The following is a 19,817-nucleotide window of genomic DNA, read 5'->3' as shown; positions in this document are numbered from 1 at the left end:
AAAACGACTGACCAAATAAGTATTCACTAGGATATGGAGAAAATGGAACCCTCATACAGTGCTGGTAAAAATGTAAAAAACACAATTATTTAGTCAGAATTTGTTAGTTTCTTCAAAAGTTAAATAGTCACCTACCTCATGATTCAGACACTGCAATCTAATTTTTTGAACAAAAGATAAATGAAACAAATATCCATATTAAGAACTGTACACAAATGTTTGCACCAGTTTATTTTCTACAGTCAAAATCTGGAAATACCCAAAATGTACATAAACAAGTGAATGGATAAATAGCAGTATATCTAAAGATAAGAGTACTGAACCAAAAAAGAACATAAAAGGGAGGGATGAACTACTCACATAACATCTGTATAACAAATATAACATCAAATAACAAAATAATTATAAAATATAAAAGAAACCAGAAAAAAGAAAGTAAACATTTAAGGATTCCATCATATAAATTACAGAAAACATAAACGTATCTATTCTAATGGAAAATAAATCAATGGGGGCTTGGAGGGCTGTAAAGGGTAGGGACACAGAGACTGCAAAAGGACATCAGGCAAATACATGGTGACAGATATGGTCATTACCATGACTGTGATGATGTTTTCACAGGTATCATGTGTATGTCAATATTTACCAAATACTTCACTCTAAATATGTGTACTTTACTACATGTAAATTACACCTAAATAAAGCTTTAAAAAAAACACATTAAGATAAACAAAATCTGTATGCCCCACTTTTTTGGAAAATAGATTTGACAGCCCTATAGTGACTCCACCATCTTTTTGTCATGCCCTCTGGGTGTCAGTCTTGCCTCAGTGGCAGCAAACACTGGCGAGTAATAAAGGACATTTCCACTTCAGTCAACAGGAATGTTGGCTGGCTCACAAGAGCCACATCCCTGGACTACTTTCCTCTACTTTTCTTTTTTCTGCCTGTGCAGCAACGGCATTGAGGCGAACATTGCAGGGAGGTTACAAAAATCCACAAAACTTTCCAATTGTCTTCTCTGACAATGACCTCAGCTACACAAGATAAACATGCCTGAAGGTCCTGAGATTTGTGTACACGCTGATCCTGCACATAGGTCATCGTCACAAACACATCGGTAGATGCACTTTTAGAAGGGGCACATTCCAATGAGCTGGCTGCTGTCGCCTCTGCTCCCTACTAACCCAGTTTCTGTATCAGTTTCAGTTTCCCCTGACCCCTATAGTCTTACAACCAGTGACTGTCACCCATGGAATTTTGGACATCAGGGCACATGCTCTTTGCAAAACCAAGGGAGGAGAATCCTCTCAACAGTGCTGACATCTCTCGTGATATCCCCTGTGAACAGGGGAAAAAATTCATGCTGCTCCAAGAACTTGAGATTGTCACATCTTACTCCTCTTGAGGGTGATGTCTGAGTCTCCTAAAACTCACAGCATCCAGGCTTCAAATGAGTACCAAAAAGCCCTGCCCTCTCTCCTACAACTTCATTGGCACCAATGCAAATTTGACCAAAAATGGCAAGCCAATTTTTGCCATCATACTATCCTCCCTGAGGCCCATGCCTGTGGAGCCCAAATCTCCTTATAAAAAACCTCTAGCAGTACAAAGAACTCCAAAAACAAAGTAGGCCTTAAACAGTAAGGCATCCATATTATACAAACCAAAACAATGTGTGGCACACAGTTTGGGCTGGTGACTTGCTAGACGGAAAAACTGAGCATTTGAGAACATGTCCCTGGAAAATATTGTCCTTCTCTGCACATTGTCAGCTGAATTCATATGACGTTCTCAGGGCCAACATTACTTCAGGCTTTTGTACACGTAGTCAGAGAGAGGGGAACACCAACCCCAAAGGGACTGGGCTACTACTCCTGGTTTGCTCCAACACTTGGAAGAACAGAGGTCAGTTTCCCTGAGCACACTGGGCTGGTGACTGATGCCCATGGTGTGGACCTTCCAGGTGATAGAGGTAAAATGGCCACAGAAATGGGCAGTGACATAAATCTGGGGAAAGCCCTGGACAGATTACAAAGGGCAATATAGCCACACATGCTTCCCACGTAACTGAAACTTAAGGGGTATCTCCCCCTGTGGAAAACTGGATATATGAGACTAAATTCAGATGGGTGGCTCCTCAGTTTCTTCCAACGTCATTACCCTGAACTAGAAAATTGCACATTTCTTTGCATGTTCAAGGCCTTTCTCCAGTGTAAATTCTACCATGTATAATGAGGAAATTTTTTTTTTTTTTTTTTGCGGTACACGGGCCTCTCCCGTTGTGGAGCACAGGCTCCGGACACATAGGTTCAGTGGCCATGGCTCACGGGCCTAGCATCTCCATGGCATGTGGGATCTTCCCTGACCGGGGTACGAACCCATGTCCCCTGCATGGCAGGAGGACTCTCAACCACTGCACCACCAGAGAAGCCCCAGGAAAGTTCTTTAGGAAAGGATTTCCCAAATTCTTGGCACGAATAGGGCTTTTCCTGTGAACTCTCTGATATGAATAAAGGGTGGAACTAGAGGTAAAGGATTTACCCACATTCACCAGACACTTGAGGCCTTTCACCTCTGTGAACACTGATGGTGAAGGACTGCAGAGCTCTGGGGAAAAGATTTCCCACGTTCACTACCCTCATATGGCCTCAATCCTGTGTGAACTCTCTGATGATAATGGAGGCCGGACTTAGACAAAAAAGACTTCCCACATTCACTGCATTTATAAATCTTTTCTCCAGTATGACCTCTACAGTGTTCAATAAGAATTTGCCCTAAAGGACTCCCCACTTTCAGTGCATTCATAAGGCCTTTTGTTAGTGTGAATTCTCTGATGTTCATGGAGAATGGAACTACAAATAAAAGATTTCCCACATTCACTACACTCATTTGGCCTTGATCCTGTGTGAACTCTGATGTTAATGGAAACCAGACCTAGATGAAAAAGATTTCCCACATTCACTGCACTCATAAGGCTTTTCTCCAGTGTGAACTCTCAGATAATCACATAGGCCACACCTAGTAGTAAAAGATTTCTCACAGTCACTACACTGATAAAGTCTTTCTCCTGTGTGAACTCTGGTGTATTAGGTGACATCTTTGGATAAAAGATTTCTCACATTCACTGCACTCATAAAGCCTTGACCCTGTTCTGATCGTAACACTCTGATGATAACAAAGTCTGGACCTAGATGAAAAAGATTTATCACATTCACTGCATGCATAAAGGCTTTACTGCATTGTGAACTCTACAGTTTTCAGTGAGATAAGAATTTGCCCTAAACGATTTTCCTTATACAGTGCATTCATAAGACCTTTTTAAAAATATTATTCTTTTTTTTAAATTTATGGCTGAGTTGGGTCTTTGTTGCTGGGTGTGGGCTTTCTCTAGTTGTGGCAAGTGGGGGCTACTCTTCATTGTGGAGCACAGGCTCTAGGCATCTGGGCTTCAGTAGTTGTGGCTCATGGGCTCTAGACGCAGGCTCAAGAGTTGTGATGCACAGGCTTAGTTGCTTCACGGCATGTGGGATCTTCCCAGACCAGGGTTTGAACCCATGTCCCCTGCATTGGCAGGCGGATTCTTAACCACTGAGCCACCAGGGAAGCCCCAATAAGACCTTTTGATTACATGAATTCTCTGATGATCCTGGAGGATGGAACTATAGATATAAGACTTCCCACATTCACTGCACTCATAAGGCCTTTATCCAGTGTGAACTCCCTGATGATAATGAAGGTTCCTCCTAGTGGTAAAAGATTTCCCACATTCATTACACTTATAAGGCCTTTCTCCTGTGTGAACTCTCTGGTGTATAAGAAGGTAAGATCTTTGAATAAACGATTTCCCACATTCACTGCACAAATAAGGCCTTTCCCCTGTGTGAATTCTCTGATGATTACTTAGGTTGTAACTAGTGGAAAAAGATTTCCCACATTCACTGCACTTGTAAGGTCTTTCTCCAGTGTGAACTCTCTGGTGTATAAGAAAGTGACATCTTTGGGTGAAGGATTTCCCACATGCACTGCACACATAAGGCCTTTCTCCTGTGTGAACTCTCTGGTGTTTAAGAAGGGAGCACCTTTGGATAAAGGATTTCCCACATTCACTGCACACATAAGGCCTTTCTCCTGTGTGAATTCTCTGATGATTACTGAGGTTGGAACTAGAGAAAAAAGATTTCCCACATTGACTGCACACATAAGGCCTTTCTCCAGTGTGAACTCTCTGATGATTACTGAGGGTGGAACCAGAGGAAAAACATTTCCCACATACAGTGCACTCATAAGGCCTATCTCCAGCATGAGTCTTCTGATGATAACACAGGGCAGAGCTGGAGGTAAAACATTTTCCACACTCACTGCACTCATAAGGCCTTTCTCCTGTGTGAACTCTCTGATGATAACGAAGGCCAGAGTGAGAGGTAAAAGACTTCCCACATTCACTACATTCATAAGGCCTTGATCCAGTGTGAACTCTCTGATGATAATTGAGGCCACGGCGAGACATAAAAGATTTCCCACATTCAGTGCATTCATAAGGCCTTTTTCCACTATGAACCTTCCAGTGTTGAGTGAGGTAAGATTGATGACTAAAGGATTTCCAACACTCACTGCACTCATAAGGCCTTTTTCCTGTGTGAACTCTCCGGTGGAGAATGAGTATCGAGCTATTGGTAAAAGATTTCCCACATTCACTGCAAGCAAAAGGCCTTTCCCCTTTATGTACCCGCTGGTGTAGGACAAGCACCGAGCCATTGGTAAAAGAGTTCCCACACTCACTGCAATCGTAAGGCCTTTCTCCTGTGTGAACCCTCCAGTGTACGATGAGGTAAAATTTTCGTCTAAAAGATATCCCACATTGAGTACACTCATAACGCCTTTCTCCAGTGTGAATTGTCCGTTGTCGAATTAGGATGGATCTACAGCTAGGAAACTGCGCACATTCACTGCACAAGTAACAATTTTCTCCAATGTGTTTCCTCCAGGGATAAATAAGGACAAAGTTTTGGTTAAAGGATTTCCCACATTTGCTGCACTTGTACTGCCTTGCCGCAGTATGAATTCTTCGATGCAGATTGAGGGTTGAGGTTCGCCTGAAAGATTTTCCACATTCACGACACACATGAAGCCTTTCTCCAGTATGCACTCTCTGGTGCACAACAAATGAGGGTTTGTACCTGAATGTCTTCCCACATTCACTGCACACAAAACAATGTCTTCCAGGGTGGACACCCTGGTTCTGAACAAGTGCACGTTTCGGACTGAAGGCTTTCTTGAATTCTCCCCAGCTGTAATGACTTTCTCTGCTTTGTAAAGTTGCCTCACACTGGGCAATCTTGTTTGGCTTCTCCCTGGTGTGAGTGATCTGTTGCTGGAGATGTCCCAAGGTGGCCAGAAAATCTTTCCCTACTTCCTCACAGGTAAAGGGCTTCCTTGACACATGGCATTTGAAGCTCTTCACAAACAAGGCCCTGACTACAGCGTTTCTGAAGGATTTCTCTTCCATATCCTGTTTCTGGTGTTTCTGGAGGTTTGCACTAAAATGATATCGTTTCATACATATTCTACACCCGAACACTTTCTGGCTGTGTTGTGTTTCTTCATGCTCAGCCAAGTGAAAAACACCTCTCAAGATCAGACTACACTTCTTACAGGGGTGGCTCTTCTGGGAAAATGAGCCTTCCCTGTGAGTCCTGGCCTGTGACATGCTTATAGAAATGCTTCGTTGAAAGGGTGCTTCGGCATCCTCTGCTCCACAGCAGCAACCTGAATGCAAATAAATGCTGGTGAAGTACACGTTAACTTTATAGGAAGGAGGCAACATCATCATAAATGGATGTGTCACATCTAAGAATGAGTCAGTGGGATGCTCCTCCACACAAGAGATTTGAAATTCCATTGGGGAAGTGGCTACTTATAAAAAGGTCATAAGAAACTACTATGAACAATTAAATACCAACAAAGTGGATAAACTAGAAGAAACGGATAAATTCTTTTAAACAGACAACCTACCAACGAGTCATGAAGAAATAAAAAATATGAATAGACCAATAACAGGTAAGGAACCTGAATCATTAATAAAAAAAAATCTCCCAACAAAGAAAAGTCCAGGATGAGATAGATTCACTGGTGAATTCTACCAAAGATTTTAAGAAGAATTAATGTCAATCCTTCCTCAACTCTTCCAAAACACTTAAGAAGAAACATTTCAAAACTCAATTTCTGAGGCTAGCATTACCCTGATACAAAAGCAAGATATGCAAACTACAAGAAAGGAAAATTACGGGCCAAACTCCTTGGTGACCATAGAATGAGAAATTCCTAATAAATACTCAACAGCACGTTCAAGAATCTTACACTATTGAATAATAATAAAAAAATTTAGGTAACTCCCTGGCAGTCATCCAGTGGTTAAGACTTGGTGTTTTTACTGCAGAAGAAGAATCTTACATTATTATCATTATCAAGTATGATTTATCCCTGGGATGCAAGGATAGTTCCTCATATACAAGTCAAAAAACATGACTTACCATATTAACAGAATGAAGGATAAAAATCATATGAATGTCTCAAAAAATGCAGAAAAAGCACTAAACAAATTGAGGATAGTTTCATGTTAAAACCTCTCAACAAATTAGGTATAGAAGGAATGTATCTCAATACGATAAACCCATACACAATAAGACCACACTAATATTATACTCAAAGTTTAAAAACTAAAAGCCTTTCCTCTGAAATCCAGAACAAGCCAAAGATGCCCACTGTCCACATTTCTATTCAACACAGTTCTGGAAGGCCTAGCCAGAACACATAGTTATCAGAAGAAAAAAAAAAAAAGGCATCAAAATCACAAAATAAGTAAAACTGTCTGTGTTTGCAGTAGGTATGCTCTTATATAGAAAACCCCAGGGACTCCTCCCACCCAAATCTGTTAGAACTATTAAACAATATCAGTAAAGCTGCAGGATACAAAATCAATATGCAAAAAGCAGTTGCATTTCTATAAACTAACAATGAAATATCTGTGTTCTGAAAACTATAAGACAACGATGGAAAAAAACGAAGAAAACACAAATAAATGTAAAGACATCCAGTGTTCTTAAATTGGAAGAATACTGTTAATTTTACTAAGAGCAACTTACAGACTGAAAACAGTCCATATCAAAAGTCCAATGACATTTTCCAAAGAAATAAACAATCCTAAAATTTGTATGGCAGCACAAAAAATCCCAAATAGTCAAAGCAATCTTGAGAAAGAAGGACTTCCTGATTTCAAAATATTACAAAGCTATGGTAATTAGCACATGATGACACTGGTATAAAAAGAGACACATAGACCAATGGAACAGAATAGAGAGCCCAGAAATAAAGGCACACTTATATAACTCATCTTTGATAGGCACCTCAAGAACACACAATGGATAAAGGACAGTCTCCTCCATAATTGGTGATGGGAACACTAGATATCCACATGCAAAAAAAAAAAAGAAAACTAGACCCTTATCTTACACCATTCACAAAAATTAACTTGAATTGGATTTAAAAATTTTAATGTAAGACTAAAATTGTAAAACATTTAGGAGAAAACGCAGAGAAAAATCTCCTTTACACTGGTGTTGGCAATGATTTTTTTGGATGACACCATAGCACAAGCAATGAAAGTAAAAATAAACAAGTGGGAGTATATCAAGCCAAAAACCTGAACAACAAGGGAAACAAAATGAAAACACAACCTAAGGAAAAGGAGAAAATATTTGTGAAGGGTTTATCTGATAACGGGTTAATATTTAGAAAATATAAGAACTCATACAATTCAACAATAAAAAACGAAAGAATCCAATTAAAAATGGGCAAAGGACCTGAATAGATATTTATCCAAAGACATACAAATGGTCATCAGGTACATGAAAAGGTGCTCAACATCACTAACATCAGGTGAATGCAAGTCCAAACCACAATGAGGTATCACCTCACACCTGTTTGGAATACTACTATCAAAAAGACAAGAGATGGGCTTCCCTGGTGGCGCAGTGGTTCAGAGTCCACCTGCCAATGCAGGGGACACGGGTTTCGTGCCCCGGTCCGGGAGGATCCCACGTGCAACGGAGTGGCTGGGCCCGTGAGCCATGGCCACTGAGCCTGCGCGTCCGGAGCCTGTGCTCCACAACAGGAGAGGGCACAACAGTGAGAGGCCCGCGTACCGCAAAAAAAAAAAGAAAAAAGACAAGAGATAGGTGTTCGCGAGGATGTGAAGAAAAGGAAAGCCTTCTACATTGTTGGTAGGACTGTAAATCGGTACAGCCATTAGGGAAAACTATGCAATTTCTTAAAAATTGAAAAAAGAACTACTATATGGTCCAAAAATCCCAATTCTATGTGTATATCCAGAGGAAACAAAATCCATACCTCAAAGAGGTATTTGCACCCCCATGTTCATTTCAGCATTATTCACAATAGCCCAGGTTTAGAAACAACCTAAGTACAGCCATACCTTGTTTTAATCTGCTTCAAAGATAACACATTTTTTTTCAAATTGAAGGTTTCCAGTAACCCTGTGTCAAGCAAGCCTATTTGCACCAGTTTTCTAACAGCATTTGCTCACTTTGTGTCTGTGCATCACATTTTGGTATTTTTTGCGATATTTGAAACTTTTTCATTATTATTACATTTGTTATGGTGATCTGTGATCAGTGATCTTTGTTTTGGGGTGCCACAAACTGTACCCATATAAGACAGGAAACTTAATAGATAAACATTATACGTGTTCTGGCTGCTCTACCAACTGTCCAATCCATCTCTCTCCCTGTCCCCAAGCCTCCCTCTTACCTGAGATGTAACAATACTGAAGTTAAGCTAATTAATAATCCTACAATAGCCTCTAAGTGCTCAAGTAAAATGAAGGATCACACATCTTTCACTTTAAATCAAAAGCTGGAAATGATTAAGCTTAGTGAGGAAGGCAAGTCAAAAGCCAAGATAGGCTGAAAGCCAGGCTTCTTGGACCAAACAGTATTAACCAAGTTGTATCAATAAATACAAAGGAAAAGTTCTTGAAGTAAATTAAAAGTGCTACTCTAGTGAACACACAAATAAGAAAGCAAAAGAGCCTTATTGTTGATATGGAGAAAGTTTTAGTGATCTGTATTCAACATCAAGCCAGCCACACATTCCCTTAAGCCAAAGCCTAATCCAGAGTCAGGCCCTAACTCTCTCCAATTCTGTGATGGCTGAGAGAGGTGAGAGCTGCAAAAAAAAAAAAAAAAACGTCTGAAGCTACCATAGGTTGGTTCATGAGATTTAAGGAAAGAAGCCGTCTCCAGAAAATAAAAGTACAAGGTGAAAAAAAAGCACACGGTGAAGCAGCAAGTGCTGATGTAGAAGCTATACCAAAGTTATCCAGATGATCTAGCTAAGATAATTAATGAACGTGGCTACACTAAACATTTTTAATGTAGATGAAACAGTCTTATGTTGGAAGAAGATGACATCCAGGACTTTCACAGTTAGAGAGGAGAAGTCAATGCCTGGCTTCAAAGCTTCAAAGGACAGGCTGACTCTCTTATTAGGGGTAATGAGGCTGGTGACTAGAAGTTGAAGCCAGTGCTCATTTATCATTCTGAAAATCTTAGGCCCTTAACAGTTCTGCTAAATCTACTCTGCATGTATTTTATAAATGGAACAACAAAGCCTGGATGTCAGCACGTCTCCTCATAACATGGTTTACTGAATATTTTAAGACTACTGTTGAGGCCTACTGCTCTGAAAAAAAGATTGTTTTCAAAATATTACTGCTCACTGACAATGCAGCTGGTCACCCAAGAGCTCTGATGGACATATATAAAATTAATGTTGTTTTCATGTCTACTACTACAACATCCATTCTGTAGCCCATGGATCAAGTAGTTTACACTGTCAAGTCTTAAGAAATACATTTCATAAGGCTACAGCTGCCATAGATAGTAATTCCTCTAATGGATCGGGGCAAAGTAAATTGAAAACCTTCTGGAAAGGATTCACCAATCTAGATGCCATTAAGAACAGCTGTGAATCATGGGAAGAGGTCAAAATATCAACATTAACAGGAGTTGGGAAAAACTTGATTCCAACTCTCTGGATGACTTTGAGGGGTTCAGGACTTCAGTGGAGGAAGTAACTGCAGATGTTGTGGAAAAAGAAAGAGAATTAGAAGTAGAGCTGGAAGATCGCTGAATTGCTGTAATCTCAGGAGAAAAATTTAACAGATGAAGAGTTGTTTCTTATGGATGAGAAAAGAAAGTGGTTTCTTGAGATGGAATGTACTCCTGGTGAAGATGTTGTGCAGGTTGTTGAAATGATGACAAATGCTTTAAAATATTACATAAACTTAGTTCATAAAGCAACAACAGTAGGGTTTGAGAAGATTGACTCCAATTTTGAAAGAAGTTCTACTGTTTTAAAATGCTATCAAACAGCATCGCAAGCTACAGAGAAGTCATTCATGAAAGAAGAGTCCATCAATGTGGCAACCTTCATTGTTATATTATTTAAAGAAATTACCAAAGCCACCGAAACCTTCAGTAACTTGATGAGTCAGCACCCTGATTAGTCAAAATCAAGGCAGGAACCTCCATCAACAAAAAGATACAATTCAGATGATGGTTAACATTATTTTAGCAATAAAGTATTTTTTAACTAAGTTATACACGTTGTTTATTTAGACATAAGGCTACTGCACACTAACAGGCTCTGTACAATGTAAACATAATATTCATATGCACTGGGAAACCAAAAGTCTGTGTGACTTGCTTTATTGTGATACTCACTTTACTGTGGTGGTCTGGAACAAAACCTGCAATATGCCTGTATCTGTCTACAGATGAGTGGGTAAACAAAGCCTGGTATTTATATGCAGTGGGGTATTATTCAGCCATAAAAAGGGAAATCATGCATTTGTGACAACACTGATGAACCTGGAGGGCATAATGCAAAGTGAAATAAGCCAGAGAAAGATAAATACTATATGCTAAAACTTATATATGGAATCTTGAAAAAAAAAATAGTTGAACCCATAGCAACAAAGAGTAGAAGGCCAGGGGCTCAGGTCTAGGGGAAATGGGGAGATGTTGGTCAGTTATAAGATGAAAAAGCTCTGAAGATCTAACACAGCATGGAGCCTATACTTAATAATGCTGTATGGTATACTTCAAATGTGCTAAGAAAGTAGATCTTAAGGGTTCTCACACACACACAGGAAATGTAAATATAATATGTGAGGTACTGGATGTGTTAATTAACTTGATTGTAGTTATCATTTCACAATGTGTGTGTGTATATATATAATCATGACACTGTATACTTACTTTAACGTTTTACCTTTTTTTTATTCTTTGGCCACAATGCACGGCTTGTGGGATCTCAGTTCTCCTACCAGGAACTGAACCCAGGCCACGGCAGTGAAAGTGCTGAATCCTAACCACTAGACCACCAGGGAACTCCCTGTACACTTTAAATATATACAGTATTATTTGTCAATTATACCCCAATAAGCTGGAGAAAAGAAAAAAGAAAAGAGATCTAAACACTACAAGTAAAACCATGAAGGACAGCCTTGGAAAATAGCCCATGGTCCAAGTAAGTAATGGTCATGACAATACCTTCAATTCCTGGCATATGGAGGCGGAACGAAATGTCAGATGATAAAAAGGAACAAAACCTGGGACACAGAAGTGCCATGGACGTGGATACACCACCTGACCAGGGAAAGGGCAAGTATTAGCCTCACTGCAAGACTGCTGACCTCAAATCCATCCCTACGAGGGTTGAGTACAGACTGTATTGGGGCTATGGGGAGAGAAGGGGGCAGTGCAAACAACCCAGCCCTACCTATCACAGCAACTACCCAGAAAGCTGGGGAAACAAGCAGTGCCCAAGGTCCACATGTGAGAAGGACACAGCACACCTTGGAGAAGAGAGGGTGAGGCAGGATACAGAGCCTAGCCCAGGTCACTGGGGAGGGTGAGTCTCTTACCCAGTGAAGATATAAGTGCAAAGTTCTCCAGCATCACATCATGGTACAGGCGTCTCTGAGCCTCATCAAGGAGCTTCCATTCCTCCCAGGAAAAGTACAGGGCAATGTCCTCAAAGGTCACACCACCCTGTCATGAATGAGATAGATGAAACATAAACATTCTCTCTCTGAGGACCCACAATTCATCTCCTCACACATGTATTCCATGGTCATCCTACATCAGAGCTCCCCACGTCAGGCCTGGTGCCAATGATGCCTGATCTCTCCTCACTGTGTTCAGCCCTCAGCCACAAAAGGCGGTGGCCGGGGGGATAAACGCCATCTAAACACTGGGCCTGGCCTACAGGGCCCCATCCCTCCCCCGAAGTAATTCCCCTGAGGTCTCCCACATTGTGCCTCCAAGACACAGCCAAACATGGGCTCATCTTTACCCTTAATCCCCAACACCAGGTCCTGTGGGCCCTCAGCTCACAATTCCCCTTGATGTGCACGTCATTCAGTTGACCAAACCACTTTCACATCTTCAGACCTCACAGTTGCACTCCCACAGCTCTACCACCTCCCTGCCCCACATCACAGGCATCTCTCTGGACTCACCCAGGTACTTGGAACATGGCATCCACAGAATGCTTAACAAAATCAAACATGATCTGGTACAATCCCAGTTCTCTGAGGGAGCCCAAAGCCAGGAAAAGCCCTGCCTGCCTTGCTTCTGATCTCTGTCTCAGTATTAGCCACCCAGAACCAGTAAGGGACTGGGACACCCTCTCCTGCCTTACATAGGTTCCGTAAGTGCCTCTTCAACCTTCAGAACCTGGGCGTCAAAGGAAGGCAACCATGGCTGGGCTCCATGTGTGCAGGACTCCCTTGTATCCCCACCCAGCCCTGGAACCTAGTGACCTCAGGCTGACTAACCTCTGCTGCCTCTCATCAGATCCTGTGACCTTGGACGAGGACTCAACTCCCTGTGCCTCTCTTTGTCACCCCCATTCCAATCCAATCCGTTCGTTCTCTGAGCAGCTTTTTGAAAACTTTTAAAGCCCTCACATACACTGTTCCTCGTCCGTTCACAGCCCTCTGTGACTCCCAGGTCCCTCAGAATAAAGGAACAACCTCTCTCTCTGCCGGTCCAGGCGTGATTCCACCTCACACTCTCTTTACTGCAGTCATAAGATGCACCCCAGGTTTCCCGAATCCTCCTGGCTCAGTCCGACCTCCAAGCCTTTGCACCTGCCGGTCCCTCCGCCTGTCACCCTTGCCCACGCCCCACCCAAGGCCGCCTCACCGTCCTGGACATCGCGACCTGGGCTGCGGGTACGTGAGCAGGCGTCCCGCACTCGGGGCTTTAGTGTCTAGTGCAGTGAGGGCGGTGAGGGGCCGGAGGACGAGTGTTTACCTCAGGCGGGTCCCTCAGGGCAGCCACAGCCATCGGACTCCCTGGGCGGAGCGGGGCCGGGAGCTGCGACAGAGGAGGCGAGACGCGGGCACGGCGGTCACTCTCCCGGGCCTGGCGCAGGGCAGCCCGTGCTGCGTCGCCGAGCCTCAGACGCACCCCTGAGTAGCAGGGACAGACCCTCCTCTCGGACTTTCTCGGTCCCGTCACCTAGAACCTGACACAACACTCCGAGGCCGAACCGACCAGAAGGAAGCGAAAATGACCGCCGAAAGGAGGACGCCGGAAGTCCCGCCCCGACACGATGCGCACGCGCGGGAACTCCTCACCCTGATTGGTCGTGGGTTTGTAACTGCGGCCTCTCGGCCAGGGGCCTTCTGGGGGCCGCGGCGAAGCGAGTTGATACAGTTCAACCCGAGCGTTAGTTTTGCAGCCCCCTGAAGCAGGTGGACCAGCAGGAGCTGAGCCTCTGCTGGTTCCCATAAAAAACGGCTCCCTTGCTTGTATTATCAGTCATTTTCAGAAGTGGAAACAAAAATCAACAGGATCAACAGAAGTGGAAGTAAAATAGGAACTGCCAACCTAAATGTCCTAAATTGTATAAAAGCTAATTTTTAGTTTTGTGGCCTTTTTAGAATTGTTAACTATTGTGTCCCCTAACTATACACACACACACACACACACACACACACACACACACACATATATTTAACTTTTGTTACAAAAATTAACCCATTTATTAAAGGGTAGCAGCGTTTCAAATGGTGCTGTTTCTACTGGTCCTTCAATTCCTTCAATCTTCTCATGGCCGATTTTACTGTGATGGCGGGAGTGGTGTTGTAAATATAGTTAGGCCTAACTATACTTTTTTGGGTGTTGAGCTCATTTATTTATTTGGTGACAAGAAAATATTGAATGAGAATTGTGTTAGTCTGCTAGGCTTGCCATAACATTTGAATACTATTGAAACCGAGGGTAGTCATAAGCTATTAATAAAAAATAAATTGGAACCTGCCTTCACTGATCAACCTCACTTTGCTTTTACAAAAATGTGCACGTACTCCCAAGCATCAAATAGCCTAAACAATAAGATCTTTGCCAAGTTGCTTTTTAGGAAATTGGGGTCACCTGTGTCCAGTTTGAGCTCAAGTTGGTTAAAACTGCTAAGACCACTGACTCTCCAACTGGGCATATGCAAGTGTTGGCTAGGTGACTTTCTTTTTTAGTTAATTAATTTATTTATTTTTGGCTGTGTTGGGTCTTCGTTGCTGCATACGCGCTTTCTCTAGTTGCTGCGAGCAGAGCGGGGGCTACTCTTCGATGCGGTGCGGAGGCTCCTCATTGCCATGGCTTCTCTTGTTGCAGAGCTTGGGCTCTAGGTGTATGGGCTTCAGTAGTTGTGGCATATGGACTCAGTAGTTGTGGCTCACAGGCTCTAGAGTGCAGGCAGTAGTTGTGGCACCCAGGCTTAGTTGCTCCACGGCATGTGGGATCTCCCCACACCAGGGCTCAAAACAGTGCCCCCGCTTTGGCAGGCGGATTCTTAACCACTGTGCCACAAGGGAAGTCCCCAGCTAGATGGGTTTTGATGTCAGAGGGCCAAAAGCCCACCCTCAGAACATGCTAAGCCTGACATTTTCTGAACATGTATCTCATGAAGAAGTCTGTAGCTTACTTTTACCTGTGCAGAATGACAATTACTGCACCTTTTCCGTATCTTCAATCCCCACCCTCACCCCTGCCAAGCTTTATCCCATAAATATTCCTAGCCCCTTGCCTTTGGGGAGATGAATTTGAGATTTGCCCTTCCTTCTCCTTGCTTGGCTGCCTTGTGAATAAACAGTTTCTCTGCTGCAAAGCACAGTGTCTCAGCGTTTGGCTTGTTGTGTGTAGGTCACATGAAACTGGTTCAGTAACAGTTTGGACTGGGTGGCTTAAATAACAGAAATTTATTTTCTCGCAGCTCTGGATGCTGGAAGTCTAAGAGGAAGGTGTCAACAGTTTTAATTTTTCCTGAGGCCTCTGTTTTGGCCTTTGGGTAGTCCACTTCGTGCTGTGTCCTCAAATGGCCTTTTCTCCCTGTGATCATACTCCTGGTGTCTATCCCTCTTCTTATAAGTGATGAAATAAAATTTACATTTTAAGGAAGGACAAGAAAATTTAAACATAAAATTTTCTGTTTCAGCCTCCCTACCTCCTTAATGTGCAGTGTGCATCTGCATTACACACTGTTGCAGTTTATCTTATGACAGGGCCGAAAGCAAGCTCATCACACGAGATGAGTTGTGCCGAAGCACAGCAGTAGAGGGCTGCTGCTCGCTCAGGCAGAACAGCGCCGTCTGTCCTGCTGTGGTAGCTTTTATTTAAGCATTATCTATGTTTACATTTTAAGACTTGTTTTCTTAACATTCCAGAAATGCCAAAGCAGCAACATATGTTTTTTATTGATTATACAAGTAATAATGGGCTTTCTTGAAAACATGCCGTGCTTCGTCCTTGAGCGCAAAAGCAGCACAAGGACATTGCCTTGTGTTCCCACCATTCTGATTATACTGAAGTAGCACAAGAACATTTCCTTGTGTTCCCACCTTTCTGATTATACTGAGGACATCGCATGGATCAGTGCCCGAAGCACTCAATGCTTATTCGCAGGCCCCCGGTTTGCCGGGGGGCGGGGGGCCTCAAAGCATTCAGAACTGTTTACAGTTCTGGCTTATTCGCATGCCCCCGGTTTGCCGGGGGTGGGGCTCAAAGCCATCAGGACTGCTTGCAGTTCTGGCTTATTCGCCAGCCCCCAGTTTGCTGGGGGGGGAGCTCATGGGTCACGTCTCCTTTCCATGTCCTCAATTATTCCACTACATTTCCCCCTTTTTGTTTTGCAGCTTGTGCAGCATCAAGGAGAACACGGCAGCTTGTTGCGATGTTGCATGGCGGGTAGCTTTCACTCGTCGTCGGACTACAATTAAACATATGATTATTATTATAATGAGCATTAGTAATCCTGCAGTAGAACCAAATAAAGCATGTAATTTAGACATGGGATTTAGATTATTAAGTCCTTGAATAATTCCAGTCCATACTTCTTGTGAATTAAGTCGTTGTAATAATCTCTTCTGAAAAGTTTGTTGAATTTTCCCTTGTAAATTCACGATTTCTTCTGTCAAATTTTTGTGATGTAATAAATGCTTTTTTATTTTTGCCCAGGGGAATGCAGACTGATTATATGGAACCGAAGTGACACAAAAGGCACTTTGATTCCAGTCACAACGTAGCTTCATTTGTCTTTGTAAATTTACAAGTTGGTCCCCCAACATAACCACAGCTTGTAAGTCTGCTATTTCCGAAAGTATTTCCGAATCAATTTGTCGTTGAGAGGACCAAAGCATTTCAGAATTTTTATGCCAATCAGTTATATAATCAACGGTCTGAATAGATTGTTCTAAAACAACTCCAGCTACTGCAGCAGTAGCTGTTATGGCTATAATACCCATGACAGCTGCAATCAACATTCCTACAAATCTTTTACTTCTTTTTAATGCATCAGCTAAATATTGCAAAACAGCTATAGGAAGAGATTCTTGCCATTCCCTTCCAAGATTGACAGGAAGCCAAAGACCTGTCCGAGCTCGTAAGATATACAAACTTTCAGTAGATATGTTAAAAGATATACTAGACTTAATGCAGGTATACAGAGAGCAATTTTTACATATTATAATACCTTGAGTCTCATTCCATACAGCTGGTCCCTTTAACAATATATAAGGTAATTTCACACAACTACGTGTATACCAAGTAACATTTTTATGGAAAGTCAAACTATGATTTTCAGATTTGTTAACCATATGTCCTACCCAGGCATTAATCTTTTTCAAAGCTGTCATAAGCTTCCACAAGTCCTTTTGGATAGGATATCCATTTAAATGAGGACCTGGAGGAGAAAACCCTCCAGCATGCCATACTATGGTATCATTAATAGTATTGCTATAAATAGTGTTATCCTCTCTATGCCAGTGTAAATTCTTCAGACCCCTTTTTCCTCGGGTGGAGCCAAAATGTCTCCAATCAATGACGCTTCCCCAAGAAGTATTAACAAGAACCCGAGGCATTTCTCCTCGGCATCGAATCCAATGGACCCAATCTGATAATCTATCCACAAGAGGCACCTGGCATGAGGCAAGTAAGGTGCGGAAACATTCTCATTAAGAGTGGAATTAGAACTTTTAAAACTATAAGCACTCAAAAGATATAACCCATGATATCTGTTTTCATTTTTGACAACACTTAACCATGCCTGATAATTCATTTTAAGGCAAAGATCTCCCTTTCCCATACAAATAGGAGGTCCATTAACACCCACCGTGTAGTTCTCTATTATCCTTCCTTCTTCCGGCTTCAAAGGGCCTCTATCATCAAAAGGACCAGACAACTATCCAGACTCATTTACATATACAAGAATTGGGGCATCCCACCAGGTAACCCCCATATTAAAAGGAGGGTTAGGAATATAAGTCCAATAAGTATGGTTAGTACAATTTATCTCATTGGCTGATATGCTTATTACCTGTGCAGACATTGCCAACATAGCCACAAAAAGACTGGTGCTAGTGAGGGGTTTACCCTGTGAAATGACAAGATTTTCAGCAGTGCCTGCAAACTTTTTCACTTGCCCCCAGGTCAATGGAGACGCCCTCTTTGTTCGATCCAATGGCACACGGATTGCTCTCTTGCTCAAATCCATCTCCGCAAATCCCTTCGTCATTCCCGTCACATCAAAGCTATGCTTAGTTGCCATCCCGAAGCTTTATCTTCTTAGCCGGCACCCAATAAGATTCAGCTCCTGCAGAAACAAAAGCATATCCCCGGTCCCAACGAAGAACCTCGGCAGGTTTCCAAGTGTTAGTATTTTCACTTAATATAGAAACAGGCTAAGTTCTTGTGTACTTATTTGTGTCCAATGTCTGTCAGCTGCACTAAAATCATCTTCTCCATGATTCAAAAAATTAGGAGTAAATAAAGCAATATGTATTCTTTTCCTAGGACTTTGTACCTCATCTCCCCCTTTTTGTTTTATAAGCATTTCTTTCAAAGTGCGGTTTTGTCGTTCAGTAACTGCTTGTCCCGTACTGTTTCCTGGGATACCTGTAACATGCTGTATATTATGTGTGGCAAAAAAAGTCTGACATTTTTGAGAGTGATATGCAGAATCGTTATCGGTTTTTATGCTGTCGGGAATTCCCATAACAGCAAAAGCTTCTAATAAATGAGTTATTACAGCATCAGCTTTTTCAGAAGATAATGGAGTTGCCCATGAAAAATGAGAGTAGGTATCTACAGAATGATGAATATATTTTAACTTTTCAAAACCAGGATATTGAGTTACATCCATTTGCCAGATAGCATTAGCAGATAAGCCTTTAGGGTTAACTTCGATATTCAAAGAAGGTTGAGTAATGGCAGCACATTGCGGGCATGTACGGAGAATAGTTTTTGCTTGTTTCCATGTAAGATTAAATTTATTTTTCAATCCTCTGGCATTAGTATGATATCTGTGATGTTCTGCTGTAGCTAACTGTACGGTACCCACTAAAGTATCAATAAAATCATTTCCATCTACCAATGGGCCGGGTAAATGAGTATGAGCGCCAATATGAGTAATATAAAGTGGTGCAGTACGTAGTCTAATTATATGTTGTATTTGCAAAAATAAAGAGTGCAGTTCTGATCCATCATTTGGGATAAAAGCGGTCTCAATATTTTTAACTGTAAATTCCACATACTGAGAGTCTATAATTATTCATTTATGGCAGCTGCAAGTAAATTGGCATGATAAGTAGGAGATCCAATATCATGGCAAGCTTTTATATACTCCTCAGGTGGAGCGTTTACAGCCCATAAAGGTCGCAATGCCTTCTGGCATTCAGGATTTGCATACTCAAATGCCAAAGACTGTAATAATAAATCTTGCACCTCTATTTGTGCTACAGCTCTTTGAATGGCTGCACGCAGTCTAGACAAGAAATCAGTGTAAGGCTCACCAGGCCCTTGCATTAACTTAGTAAAAGATTGTGCTGTTTTTCCAGGGGGTTCCACTCATAACCATGCTCGAAAACAACACATACGTATTTGAATGATTCGTAAATCATCAAATTGAGCTTAAGCTTGTAGATTACAAAATGCGCCTGCTCCTATTAATTCATCTAAAAGTGGCTCTGGAGGATTATGGGCTGTATTAGTCCTTGCCATGTTTTCAGCGTCCTCTCTCCACCAAGTTTTAAACTGCATATATTGTCCACGTTCAAGAACAGTTTTGGCAATCGCTTCCCAATCATGAGGAATTAACATGTTTTCGGTAGCATACCCAGACAAAAGTCCTTGAACATAATTAGGATACATCCCATACGCGTTAATGGCTTC

At 42.0% G+C, this 19,817-nt stretch overlaps 1 protein-coding gene across 1 annotated transcript; it reads right to left on the bottom strand.

Moving 5' to 3' along the window:
* Window positions 1–2,571: 2,571 nt before the first annotated feature.
* LOC136140867 (zinc finger protein 420-like) lies at window positions 2,572–12,435 on the bottom strand. The gene is given in 8 exon segments (XM_065899016.1): window positions 2,572–2,770; window positions 2,772–2,918; window positions 2,920–3,081; window positions 3,621–4,844; window positions 5,181–5,521; window positions 6,561–6,571; window positions 12,011–12,137; window positions 12,229–12,435. Coding segments are annotated over 8 exon segments (2,418 nt in total).
* Between the last annotated feature and the right edge of the window lie 7,382 nt (window positions 12,436–19,817).

The sequence above is a fragment of the Phocoena phocoena genome, chromosome 20 (genome assembly GCF_963924675.1).
Source record: "Phocoena phocoena chromosome 20, mPhoPho1.1, whole genome shotgun sequence".
In the NCBI taxonomy this organism is placed as follows: domain Eukaryota; kingdom Metazoa; phylum Chordata; class Mammalia; order Artiodactyla; family Phocoenidae; genus Phocoena; species Phocoena phocoena.
This window is presented reverse-complemented; position numbering and strand designations above follow the sequence as displayed.